The sequence below is a fragment of the Rhincodon typus genome, unplaced genomic scaffold (assembly GCF_021869965.1).
Source record: "Rhincodon typus isolate 14 unplaced genomic scaffold, sRhiTyp1.1 hic_rhity00001934, whole genome shotgun sequence".
Taxonomy (NCBI): Eukaryota; Metazoa; Chordata; class Chondrichthyes; order Orectolobiformes; family Rhincodontidae; genus Rhincodon; species Rhincodon typus.
In genome coordinates this window covers 1-14,323 of record NW_025967572.1, presented here as the reverse complement: position 1 = coordinate 14,323, position 14,323 = coordinate 1, and the positions used below count along the sequence as shown (strand labels likewise).

The following is a 14,323-nucleotide window of genomic DNA, read 5'->3' as shown; positions in this document are numbered from 1 at the left end:
GGAGGACACCAACATCAAGGAGGACACCAACATCAAGGAGGACACCACCATGAAATTACTTGATCAGTGCCTCACAACCCACTTCACCTTCAACGACAGCATATACAAAACAAATCAATGGAACATCAAAGGGATCATCAATATCAGGACTAATTGCAGAAGTAGTAATGCAAAGTTCAGAACAGACAGCACTCACCACCCAACCTTTGGGTTCGATATGTAGATGACACCCTTGTGATTTTTAAATGCACTAAACTGAAAGAAACCCACCAACATATAAACAACATCCTTACTGGGATAAAATTCACGAAAGGAGAACAACAATCCACTACCCTTCCTGTACATAACGGTAGAATGCAAAAACAACAGGGAACTCCAGACTACTGTATATAGAAAGACCACACATATGGACTAAATACTCAATTACACCAGCAACCACCCCAACATCCACAAATGGAGCTGCATCCGGGCACTATTTAAATGAGGCACAACACATTGCAGCAACCCGGAACTATGCAAAGCAAAACAGGAGCAGCGATACAGAGTCTTCAAAAGAAATGGATACCCGAAAAGCACAATCCACCATTACCTCTGAGACAGACCACAACAGGAAGACACAACACGACCAAAGTCACTAATCACCCTACAAGGACATTTCAGAGATGACCACAAGATTACTCGGACCCCTAGGTATCAGAGTAGCCCACAAACTGACAACCACCCTATGATAGCTACTGACGAACGTAAAGGATCCCATACTCAAAACCGGCAAAACTGGGGTAACGTACAAAATACCACGCAAGGACTGCGAGAAACACTACATAGGCCAAACCGGAAGAAAATTGACTATATGGATACATGAGCACCAACTAGTCACCAAGAGATACGACCAATTCTCACTTGTCTCACTACACAGGGACAACAAAGGACACGAATTTAACTCGGGCAACACATCGATAACCGCACATGCCAAACAGAGACACGCAAGGGAATTCCTGGAGGCCTGGTAAATTCCATCAACAAACACATTGAGTTAGACCCTATGTATAAACCACTGAAAAACAAAACTGGAATTAATACCAACCACCCCAGCAAACCAAGGCACATAAATAAGAAGTGGGACACAACACCGAAGCTTCACAAGAGGCGCACTGACGATGTTACCTGGCAGGGTGACGAAACGTCTGCAACCAAAACCACTGGCTCGGTGAGCATGTCTACAACCTTGTGAAATTGCACGTTTAATCCTGACAAGCTAAAGCCAATGATTTCATTTCTTGCTCTATTTTGTCTGTGCTTACAGGAAAGAGAAAGGAGATTATTAGCTCAACTTTACTTTCTAGCTCACCAACATAGATAAATGCAAAATACTGGGAATGCTGGAAATCTGAAACAAACACAGAGTGCTGGAGAACTCAGTGGGTCTGGCAGCATCTGTGGAGAGAGAACAGAGTTATTGTTTCAAGTCCGAATGACTCTTCAGATATTTACATAATTTATTTCTCAGTTCTCCTTCTATCTCAGTCCTCTGCTCTGACACCACTAGGTTCTGCTCTGGTGTCACCATGAATGAGAATAGTTTATTAATTTCCATGATTGTTCAGGTTTCATATTGTCATGGATAGATGTGGCTCATGATACCACATGCCTATGATGCTTAGTAGCTTGTGAGTACCTTGTGAGGTTTCCATAGCACTGCCTGCAGACTTTTTGCTGTGTATTCCCACAGCGAGGGACCAAGGTGCTGTAGCTGAGACATGATGAACAATATGCATGGCCGCAGTTCTTGCACCCAAGCTGTCAAAATTAAAAAAAAAATACATTAGATAAGTCACCAGGACCTCTTTTAGAAGGATGGTGTCAGATGACTGTAACACTGCAAATGTTATGCCCTCATTCAAGAAAGAAGTTAGGATAAACCCAGCAATGACAGCCAGTTTAACCCTGGTGGTGGCAAAGCATTTACAAATACTAATAAAGGTCAAAATTAATAGTCACTTGGACAAATATGGATCAAAGTAAGCCAGAAGAGAATTGTTAACGATAAATCATGACTGACTAATTTGATTGAGTTTTCCAATGAGATAAGAGGGCTCTGATGATAAAAATGTGGCCGATGTGCATATGGAACTTCAAAACGGGCTGACTATTAGGCCAGGCAATCCAGCTGCTCGAAGAGCTCTTGCAATGCCTGGAAGATTGTGGTGCAAAGTCGTGTTGATAGGCTATAAATCAGGCCTTTGAAACCAGAGAAGGCTCATTACCCCACTCAAGACTGAAAGTGTTTATTGCCAAAATGAAACAGAATTTTACCTGGGCAAGAGATAGTTATATCTACAAAGAAAAGAACAACACTGATTCCTGGTGGCAAACCAAACAAGATGTTATTTGGGGTAAAGTGACCCATGCTCACTGAAACAGTGGCATAGTATGTGAAAAGTTCAGCAGTAACCTGCCCCCTTAAGCTATTGGGCACAGGATTTGTTAGTCAAAGAAAATTAAGCAGCAAAGGTGTATATGGAGCTGGGAGGATTTTAAAGAAGGCTTTAAGTGGGGTAGGGAGGGAATACATTAAGCCAATCAAGGATCTAAAGCACAGCTATACATAAATTGGCAATAAATAGCAAAATGACTTTCAAAAAATAGGCTGAATAGCAAAGTTGAAGGAACAATGGCAGCAAAGATACAAAAAAGGCAAAGCGACAGGAAAGAGTAGTGGCGAATGGTTCATTTTCGAACCTGGGGAAGGTGGATAGTGGGGGCTGAATCATTTCTTGATCTCCAATATTTACATGTATTTAAATTTACATTTCAAAAGGTATGGATGATAAAACTCAAGTATTATGAACCATAAACAGGTTGGTTGAATAGATTGGCGAGTGGTAAATGAAATTTAATACAAAGTGTAATAGGATATTTTGTATTCAATGATATAAAGTTAGGTGATATTGTAAGTGCATAATTATAAAAAAATTAATTGAGTAAGCAAAGCTGTGGTAGATTGATTTCAATGTGTCGTTTTTCAATTTGGACCTAAAAAAGGGATGAAACAGGATGTTTTCTAAATGGTGGAAAGCTAGAAACAGTTAAGGTCAAAGAGACGTCAATGTCAAGGTACACATAATAAAAACATCACAAGCCAGTACAGAAAACAACAAAAAAGAAAGCTAATGGAATACTAGTGTTTATTAAGAGGGCAACAGAATACAAAGAAGTAGAAATCACATGGGAGTTGCACAAAGCCCTGGTCTGATCATACCTGGAAAACAGAGCAATTTTGCGCTCCACATCTCAGGAAGGATATCCTGGCCTCAAAGGGACTGCAGTGTACATTTACTAGAAAGATATTAGGACTGAGGGTTCAGCTAGGAGAGGTTAAATGTAATAGTGTTGTATCCCCTGGAACTTAGAAGGTTAAGGGAAGATTTGATCAAAACGTTTGATTATTAAACATATCAGATAGGTCTGACTGGGAGAAACAATTTCCTCTACTTGGGAAGTCTAGCACCAGAGGATGCGATCTCAAATTGGAAAACATTTCTTCATGCAGAAGGCAGTAAAGTTTGGAACACTTCTGCAAATAGCAAATTGTTAATTTTGAAACGGAGCATGATCGATTTTTGTTAGTCAAAGAAAATTACGCAGCAAAGGTGTATATGGAGCTGGGAGGATTTTAAAGAAGGCTTTAAGTGGGGTAGGGAGGGAATACATTAAGCTTAATTAGCTTACAGCCTTGGCAACTAAAAGACACGGCCTCAATGATGAAGCGATTAAAATCAGGGATGCAGAAGAGTTCAGAATATGCATTGCACAGACATTAATGGAATTGCAGAAGATTGAGCTGAAGTAAGCGTAGGTAAGACAATGTTACAGAATGGAAGGAGATGGATTGCTGACAAGTATGTTTGAATATTTTAATTTATACCTTAAATAATTAAATTCATATCTAGTGTAGCCAGTGACAAAATTCACAGATTTGGTTGAAGTTTAGGATGGAAATTAAGCCCACAATTTTTTCCCAGCTCCATGCAACAAAGTGTGTGTTAGGAAAGAAAGTGATGTTAATTGTGTTTTTAAAACTGGTTTACTGACAAAATTGCTCAGTCAGTGCATTTTGGATCAACAGGTTGTTTTGATTAAAGTATCTGAGCTTAAACAGCAATTTTCAATAATCAACCAGACAGCATTATCGCAGTAATGAATCCTATCCTCACCTGAAATCCATTGGGACTGTGTTTTGGCAGGGGTCATTAGTAGTGGTTACCGTGACTGATTCACCAGAGATCTGATGGTGCTGTTGTCAATCGGTGCATGGGACATTCCCAGCACATACGGGCTCAGTACCACCCCATAAGCTCTAAATGCAGAAGTAGGTCATTTGGCCCATCAAATCTGCTACACTACTAAACAAGATTATGGCTCATTTGGTGATCCTCAACTCCACTGTCTTACTTTTATCCCACACTTATCGATTCCCTTATTGATTAAAAAACCGTGTCTCTCAGCTGTAAATATAGTGAATGGACCAGCCTCTTCAAAACTTCATGGTAAAGAATTCCATGTCAGGTCTCCTTACATATTTCGATGAAGTCGCCACTTTTTTCCAAATTCCAACTAGTACAAGCCCAACGTACTCAATCTCTCCCTCCTCATGCAGGATCAATATCGTGAACCATCTCTGAACTGCCTCCAATTCCAGTCTATCTTTCCTTCAATAAAGGGACCAAGTTTGTTCACAGTATTCTAGGTGTGGACTGACTTCTATATTTATAGTAAGACTTTCTTATTTTTATACTCCAAGGCAATCCACAAAACACTGGGAGCTCAATGATGTAATGTTAATAAGCAATTGTAGACTATCACACAAAAGTTGGTCAAAATGTACATGAAATATACCTAGACTGAATGATAGTGTATTATACTGTGTGCTAAGCCTGTTACAGAATGTACATGTTTCACAAATTACACACATGCGCTATGCTGGTCCTACTTGATGTTTACACAGCAGTCAAGTAAATTGGGTGTGTACGGGAACAGAACAGCACTGGCCTAGATGCTCTGTCTTCTGTGTCACACTTGTGTTTCATCCAGGACAATGATAACCATTGTTATACTTATGTGGCATATGACCTGGAGGGATGCCATGGGTTCATGCAGATTGCTCGAACTTGCCTTGTCCTCAGAAAGACACCATATTTTAGAAGGTTGACGAGTTCAGTGGACAGAAGAGATGGAAATGTGACTGGATGACTTAGCATCCACACCAATCAAATGCAAAACAATACTGAAACAATTGTACAAATAAGTCACCAGCTGGGACATGACAAAGTGTATGTCACAGACGACCAAAAGCTTCGGAGAAAGAAAATTTCACCATTCTTAATAACAAATTTGTCACTCTCAACAGAATCAAACGATTAGTGTAATTAAGAAATCTGTCAACTGCTGAATAAAGCAGGTAACAAAAAAAAAAATCTTCAGGAAAGGTTGGCAATAACATTGCAGTGAGGGTAAATTGATGCAGATCCTGATGTGCAAGAATACCTCAATACAACACCATTGTAATGAAGTGGATTAGAAGGGAGGGAAGAATAGGGGCAAGATGTTTGGGGAACACTAGACAGAAGAGACAGTGAAAAGCAAAAAAAGAGATTTATTATTCTGCACTAATCTTCTGGTTGCCCAACAACTGGATATTGCTGTGTAACTGATTATTTCGGTTGTACCAGTACTTTTATATTATTCCCAGATACTATAATGCAGCTTTGATAGCTTTAAGCTGTGTAGATAAACACCTTCACTTGTCTACTGAGTAGCAGAAATTCCCCTTGGTTCCAGTCAATCTTCAGTTAATGGCAGTATCCCAACACTTCAGAGCAGATAGTCCATACACTGACTTTATTTTAAATTGGCACTGCCACATGTTGTAATTTTTCACAATTTTGTGGAAAATTGTGAAAACATTTTTTGAGGAAGCAATTTATTTCATGGTTATAGATTAAATTGTTTAAAGTTTAAAATTCACACATTTTTCAAAGAAAGGCTAGGCTTTTAAGTTATTTTCCTCCAAAATAAATGTTGATTGACAATTAGAAATTTGTTTTGTTGTCTTTATTCCAATGTGTCTGGACAGGTTTTGCCTTGGGCAACCTGGTGAGGTCCTCAGACCGAAACTTGGTTTGTGAACATTGATTTTAAAAAAAGAAACAGGCACAGGTGCATTCATCAGGTTTTCAAAGAGGAAAAAAAAAGACAGGAATACAATTTACAGACCTCAGGAAGACGAGAGGTTGTTTGTTGGAGGCAGGCTAAATGATCCATTAATATCTTGTTTATGTTTTGCAAAGATAACTTATACTGGTCGTGTAGAAGCCTCTGGGCTGCGAAAACACAGGTAGATTACTAACTTGGCCAAACAGCAAGGGATGCTGGTGCACTGGCCAAGTAAAACATTGAAATCATAAAATCCACACAGTAGACTCAGTGCAAACTCAGCAGCCAGGTGCTAATGATATCAGCTTAATGTAAAAGACAACAGTTATCCTGGACAGACATACCCCCAAATAAAGGAGGGCTCAAACAGAAAGGCTCTGGATCCTGCTAGACAAAGAAACTAACAGTAACATGCCTTCCAAATGATTAACTCTGTTTCAAACTATTAAGTGTATGTCCTTGATTGGCCAGAACTACAGAAAGTTCCAGAAAACCATCTAAAATGTATAAAAACAGACCTCTCTCTTGTAATCGTCTGGAGGCTTTCCGAGGAGACCAGCATGACAAGCCAAACAGAGCGAGAGAGAGCAGCTTCGCAGACCCAGAGACGGCGCAACTGCATAATGTCTACAAAGGACTCGAGAACTTTTGTAACCTTAAGAGGCCAAACAGGATTAGAGATAGTATGTTTAGTATTAAAGATTATTGTAGCTTTGTTCCTAATAAAGTTGGGACTGCTTTGCATTGGTATCAGCTTGTGTACGTATTGATTTGACTGCTTTGGTATTATTGGACACCTCGACAAATTCATTCATAACATTCTGGTCGCAGTCGTCTAACTTTTACGAAGAGACTTGATGACAGAAGGTTATCATGATGATTGTTTTTCTATGGGCTCCTGAAGTGAAGAAGCTTGGTAATTTCAAACTGGTGACATTTCATGTAATGCGTATAAAAAGGTATGAATTTCCAGTTTGGTGTATTGGGTGTACTAACAATCTGGATAGAGCTTTTGTATAGGTAGTAGTGGGCAGCCCACAGCAACAACTTGCATCGCTCTATCCAAGAATATCTATGGCAATGAAAACAGAGATTGCTACAAATGCTCAGGTCTGGCAGCAACTATGAAGAGAAATCACATTTAACGCTTCGGGGCCAGTGGCCCTTCCTCAGAACTCTCATACAAAGGAAAGTTATTAATCAGAGGGAAAGGCTGGATAGGCTGGGATTTTTTTCCCTGGAGCGTAGGAGATTGAGTGGTGACGTTATAGATGTTTATGAAATCATGAGAGGCATAGATAAGGTAAATAGCCAACAGCTTTTCCCCATGGCAGGGGAGTCTAAAACTAGAGGGCATAGGTTTAAGATGAGAGGGGAGAGATACAAAAAGGTGCAGAGGGGCAATTTTTTCACACAGGGGGTGGTGAGTGTCTGGAACAGGCTGCCAGAGGTAATGGTGGAAGTAAGTACAATTTCACATTGGGACAGGTACACGAATGGTATAGGTAAGGTGGGAAATAGACCAGATGCAGGCAAATGGGAATAGTTTAATTGTGAAATCTGGATGGTACGGCCAAGTTGGGCCAAAGAGCCTCTTTCCATGCAATAAACCTCTAAGACTCTATGAAAATACTATACAAGATAAATAAAAATTCATCTTTTTTAAAATTTTGATTTATCCATGGACAGTAAAAATTTTGAAATTTATTTCCTCAGGTCCACCTGATGCATTTTGGAGAACAACACAGCTGATCCCAATCCCTTTAGGATTCTATGATTCACTCAATTCCAGTCCCACCCACAGCTAACGTCTAGTCTTTTGCACTTTCTAACAGAGCTAACTAGGTAGGGAGGAGTAGTAAATACTGGATGTTTATTCGCCCTTTAAAATCTCAACTGCTACAACTAAAACAATAAACTGTAGAGTTGAAGCATCCATTTTCTGGTTGTGGTTCAGGACTAGACTAACAGATAAACAGTAATCTTTGCAAGTGTTATAGTTATCACCAAAATAAAGCACAAATTTCAACCCTTCTCAAGATTTAAGATTGTTTATCTCAAGCAAATCAAAGACATTGTTTTCCATTCTATGCTATATCTCTTGACCAGTATTCGTTCCCTTCTCCAGCCAGTCACCCAGGCCTTGAGAAATCCTTATACAACGTTCAAACTGCAGGCCAGCTTTAGGGTAGGCGATTCATCAAAACTATTGGCTTTCACCTCGATGAATACCCAACCCAACTGAAATTATGTTTTTGCTAACTGTAGCCTCAAGTGTTCAAATACTATTAGTCTCGAACATTCCAAACTTAATCACGTCCACCTCGGCAGACATGCCCATCCACTTCCATCCCCAACGATTTACTCTAGCGCACAGAATTTGAAAGCAAACCGTTTATTTCCATTTGATCAAATTAAACAAGAACATGCATCATTATATTGGAGCATTTTCAACCATGATAGACCTCTGTAATACACTGTGATTATTTTCCACGATAAAGTACCCTATCAAATAAACATAAATATGGTCTAATCACACAATATTCTTTGGGCTCTACCAACCGAAAAAGAACATTCAACGATGCAGAGATAGTAGGATTTTGATTCACGTAGAATTTGATGACAGGTAGACGGAGAATGTTCACTGGCAGGTGTGAATTACTGCTGAGATGTTGGTGCAAAGTTTCACACAAACAAACTGCCTGTTTTGGGGGGAACATGAACTTGCCTCTTTTTTCAGGAGAGTAAACTTGGACGCGCAGCCATAGCATCTTCCAGCCATCTTCGGCCTGCTGGGCTGTTAACCTCTCAAATCTGAAAAGCAATAACCTGACTACTTTTACATTACACTCACACCGACCCTCCGACGTTAAATCCCGTCACTCGTTCTTCACTCTCCATCTCCACGGCTACCAACCGGAAACCAAAAACCTGTCCCCCAATGCCCGCCGGGTGCTGTAGTCCTTTCTTTCCAGCAGAGGTGCGGAGTGCCCGGGGAGCTTGAGCCGCATGAACTACAGTTCCCAGCGCGCATCGCAGCCACATTAACGCCCACAGTGGCGGCGAGCTGGACTACAATCCCAAGTGTCCGCCAGTGCATGCGCCGTGATGCACGCAGGGAATTGTAGTCTTTTCTGTGACAAAACTTCAAGGGGCCTGAGCGAACAGGTGGAGCCTCGGAAACTACAATCCCAGAAGGCTTCGCGGCCCGAAGGGCTTGACGTGTTTTGGAGGTCGGGGTTGAGAGCCCGGTGGTGAATGTCGAGGCCTGACTTTATTTTGCAATCGGGGCGAAAGGAAAGGCCGGAATCTGCTGCGTCGAGCTAGGTCACATTTAATGTGAGGAACGATGGCAGCTAAAGAAATCCTGCAGTTAGACCTCTACTCGTTGCTGGGGATCAGTGAGGATGCTACTGGTAAAGAGGTAAGGAAGTGTCTGTGGAGTGTTTTTTGAAATCCCCGCCAGCCCCAGTCACTGACTGAAGCCGGGTCTTAGTCAGGGGACAGTATTTACAACTGCTGCTATCAGTCTAGTCGCAGGGTCACAGATTGGCTATAGCTCAGAAGGAGGCCGTTAGGTCCTTCGTGTGCGTGTACCTACCCGCCAAATGTGCAATTTACCTGGTGCCATTCCTCCCCTTCTCCTTCCTCTTCAAATCACACTCCCAATTCAATTAAAACTGCCTCTTCCACAATCTCAAGTAGGGCATTCCTGAACTTAACTATTCGCTGTTAAAATGTTTCTGCTGACGTCTCTGTTGTTTCTTTTCCCATTCTCCTTACATCTTCCACCAGTGGGAATAGTTTTGTTCCCAGTTTACTATGTCAGGACCCTTCATGAGTTTCAGTACCTCTATCAGACCTGTTCTCAGCCTTCTCTTAAACGATAATTATCCATTTACAAATACTAAGTTCCAGATCATTTTCATTTCTATCTCCACTCAAAGCTTTTACTCAATTTATGTATTTTCACTGACCCAACAAAATGCAGCGATCACAATCCAGTTAATTATGTCTCTGTTTCCTTTTCAATTTAGAACCAAACTGCTGACCTTACACTATATAAAAAAACCCAAAAGAAATGCTGTAAATCAGGAACAAAAATAAAGTTGCTGGAAAAGCTCAGCAGGTTAGTTCTCAGGTTCTGAGGAAGGGTCCGGACCCGAAACATTAACTCTGTTTTTTCCTTCACAGATGCTGCCAGACCTGCTGAGCTTTTCCATCAACTTTGTTTTTGTTGCTGACCTTACACTGTTGTTTCAGGCATTGACCCATTGTCAGGATTGAGGTAAACGTAAAGAATTTTCAACAGGTGTTTAATAAAGTGCAACAGAATAAGTTGCTGGCAAAGTTGAGCCATAGATTAAATGAGACAGTGACAGCCTGGAAGTTCTCAAAGTGATGACAAAAAAAGAGCAGTGGTGAAGATTCTTTTGAACTACAGGATGGTATGCAGTAGTGTTCCTCAGGCGTCAGTAATGTGTTTTTCTTCATATCTGTTCATGACTTTGAACATGGTTGTCGAGAACTGAATTTTGAAATTAGCAATGATAGAACATAGAAATATAGTGAACTGTGAGGACATGGTAGACAAATGTTAACACACATTTTAGTGAGAGTGAGGAGAAGCAATTGAAACTGAAAGATCCAATTCTAAAGGAGTGCAGGAACAGCGAAAGATGGCATTGTATGCACACAAATCGTTGTAGGTAGCAGGGTAGTTTGAGGAAACGATTAGTAAAACATATAGGATCTTGGCCTTTATAAATAGAGGCATAGCATGCAAATGCAAAGAAGCTATGGTGAACCTTTATGAAACTCTGGTTCACCCTCCTCTGAGATATTGTGTCCAACTCTGAGCGCTCACCTTTAGAAGGGGTTTGAAAGCTTTGTAGAGATTGCTGAAAATATTTATGAGAAAGTTTTCAGCAATGATGACCTTCTTTTGTGCTGTAACCCATTAATGATCTTGCTTCCCTTACTCTGTGTCTCCATCCACTCACATCTCCAACGATAAATGTGAGGAGCTTTGCCTTGAAGATTGAATTATTCAGCTGCATTTGCCATATTTCTCCTTTTTCACCAATTCAGACTTCCTTCTTGCCTGCTTCTCTCTCTGCAATTTCTAACTTCTTTTCCCTCCTGCTGTTTCAGTGCTGATCTTGACCTCAATACTCTTCCCCTATTTCCATTAAATTGCAGTTAACCTCAATACTCTTATCCCGTTTCCATTAAATTGCAGACCCAAATTACACCCATATTAGCTGCATTCTTTAAAACTGTGTTCGCTCCTCAAATGCTGCCCCTGCGTTTTTTGAATTAGCCAACTTCATCCTTGTTTCAAACAGGTCTAACCTTGATCATTCTGTCTTTGAGAACTATTAAACCATCTCATGTTGCCCTTTGCTGTCAGGTCCTAAATGTGTAGTAGCTTCAAACCTGTGACCATCTTTCTTGCAGAAATTGAAATATGGTGTTGCAATTTTTAAGTTATGAATGACCACTTTAACTCTGTCGTGTATTGTTCTTCCATGCTCATCTTGTGCTGTCTGCAGCATTCCACACCATTCTTTTCTCAGAGCTTCTTCCCTGCCGTCCTGCTGTGTGGAAATATCTTCATCATTATATTCTTGATATAGACAGTAGAAACCATCAAGCAATCTCATCCTGTCCCTGTGCACCTTTGGAAACTCCTGGGCTTCCTCCGATACCTCACTGCTTCTAAACAACATAATCTAAAACCACACCATCACTTTCCACATGTTCACCAGCAATGCAAACTGTCCTTCAGCCCTACACAGCTTGCTTGTCTGACATTCCATCCTGGATGAGCTGAAATTTCCTCCAGTTAATTGCTAAGATGACTTCATTCATTGTCTTTGGTCACCAGCACAAAAGCAAATCACTTGCCTCTGATTCCATCCCTCTCAACGGGTAAAATCTCAATGAATTGCGACCTACGTGTTCAACTTAACATGGAGTGAAGCGTCTGGGGCCATAATCTTCTCAATCACGAAGACCATCTCCTTCCACCTCCATAACATTGTCTGTCTCTGCCCTAGCTCAGCTCATCTGTTGCTGAAACTCACATCCATGTCTTTTTTTTAACTCTGGACTTGATATATCCAGTGCTATAGCCTCCCATTCTTCATAAAGCTGTAAAGCTGAGCTCATCCAATGACCTATTGCCTGGATCATAATCTGCACCTAGTTCTGCTCACTCAGTTGGCTGCGTTCACTGGCTTGCACTGGCATTCAGCCCTCTAACATCTCAGTTTTAAATCTCATCTTCTTCTTCAAAACTTCTTTGGCCTCAAGCTCTCTATCTCTATAACCTTGTTAAGTCCTATTTTGTTCTGCAATCTTTGTGTCTGTCCATCTCTGGGCTGTTGCAAATTCCTTGCTTCAATTGCCTACTATTGATGGCCATGCTGTCAGCCAATTAGACATAAATATGTACAATTCCCTCCCAAAATCTGGCCATCTCCACTTTTTTACTCCTCTAAGTCTTCTTGAAAACCTACTAATTTGTCCAAATATTTGATCACTAATTGTAATATCTTATAACATTATACCTGATTTATTTTGTTATTTTTTTCGTGGGATATGAGTGTTGCTGGCTAGGCCACCATTTATTTCCTCTCCCTAATTGCCTTTGAGAAGGTGTTGGTGAACTGCCTTCTTGAACTGCTGCAGTCCATGAGATGTAGGTATGCTGCCGGAAGGGAGTTCCAGAATTTTGATCTAACGACAATGAAGAAACAGGAGTACGGATCTGTGGCTTGGAGGGTTGCTACCATTGGCCTCACAGGTCATAGAAATTGTGAGATTAGAAGGTTCTGTTGAGAGATCCTTGATGAGTTGCTATGGTAGTGACTGTTGCCGCATTGCATTGGTGCTGGAGGAAGTGGGTGGGGTGGTAGTTAAGTGTTTTGTCTTGGGTAGTGACCAGGTTCTTGCTGGAGCTGCACCCAATCAGGCAAGTGGTGTGATTTCCAACACAATCCCAACTCTGTGCCTTCTAGATGGTGGACAGGCTTTGGGAATATCACAGAATTCACAACCACTTGGCATGCTGTTACAGCCACAGTAGTTATATACTTGACATGGTTCAGTTTCTGGTCCATGGTAATTTGCAGGATATTAATAGTGGGAGACTTAGTGACGGTAATAGCATATAATATCAAGGGAGATGGTTGATGTAGTATGATTGTTACTTTCCACACAAACCAAGATATTGGCTGGATCATGCTTCATACCAGCGTGGAACAGCTGAGGAGTTGGAAATGGAATTGAACATTGCACAACGAACCACGTGCATCTCTGCTTTTGACCTCATGTGGAGGGAAGTATTTTGGTGAACTCCCTGGCCTCCAAAAACTACAACATTCTTTCTTTGAGCATTTTCCCTAATGAAGTATTCTAAGTATCCAATTTTGCCAAAACCCCTTGATACCGCTCGGTTAAATGCTACTGTGACAAGCCTGATGGAAAGAGTACACTGAAAATTGCGCCCACTATTCCAAGTCATCACAAATGTTAAGTTAACCAATTTTAATTTCTAGAAAAGTAATGCCTCACTGTGACAACTATCTAAGGCTAAGATGCCATTTGTCTTAATATTGCTAATCAAGGCTAGTATATATATTTTATTTGAAATATCAGCTGGAAGATGGATGTTTGGATAGCTGTTATAGGGAATCAACTAGTACTTTTTCAACAAATAAGATCTCAGATTAAAGAAACTCACAGGAGGTATCATTAATAACTTGTTTATTATGACAGACATCCTTTTGTGGGCTTTGATTTGTAACTATTTAACACTGGTGAGTACTGGTAATGGTTAGTAATTAAAGGAAAAAAATGCAAAAAAAAGTCACAATGATTTTGACGGTGGGAAAATCGCTCTGTTGTGCATTTTAAAAAAAATCTTTTACATGTGGCAAAATGGATTACTAATTACTAATGTACAAACTTAAATGACACTCCCTTTAAATGCAAGCATGCATGCATTCATTCTCAAATAGAGAAGATGACAAAACAAACAGTTTCACAGGAATATTGTGGGTGGAAACCATAAGCAAAAAGGACCAAACTTCATGGGGGAATT

The 14,323-nt window shown here is 40.5% G+C and overlaps 1 protein-coding gene and 1 pseudogene across 1 annotated transcript in view; one reads left to right on the top strand and one right to left on the bottom strand.

Moving 5' to 3' along the window:
- Positions 1-9,138, bottom strand: part of zfyve19 (zinc finger, FYVE domain containing 19) — a gene marked incomplete at its 3' end in the record, with an annotated part of 19,809 nt that extends 10,671 nt beyond the window's left edge. Inside the window, exons 1-2 of the mRNA XM_048592858.1 lie at positions 8,942-9,138; positions 1,676-1,797 (exon numbers count right to left, since the gene is read on the bottom strand). Coding sequence (XP_048448815.1) covers positions 1,676-1,797; positions 8,942-8,995 — 176 coding nt within the window. The remainder of the gene's footprint in view (positions 1-1,675; positions 1,798-8,941) is intronic.
- Positions 2,188-2,488, top strand: LOC109912709 (annotated as a pseudogene).
- Positions 9,139-14,323: the final 5,185 nt, after the last annotated feature.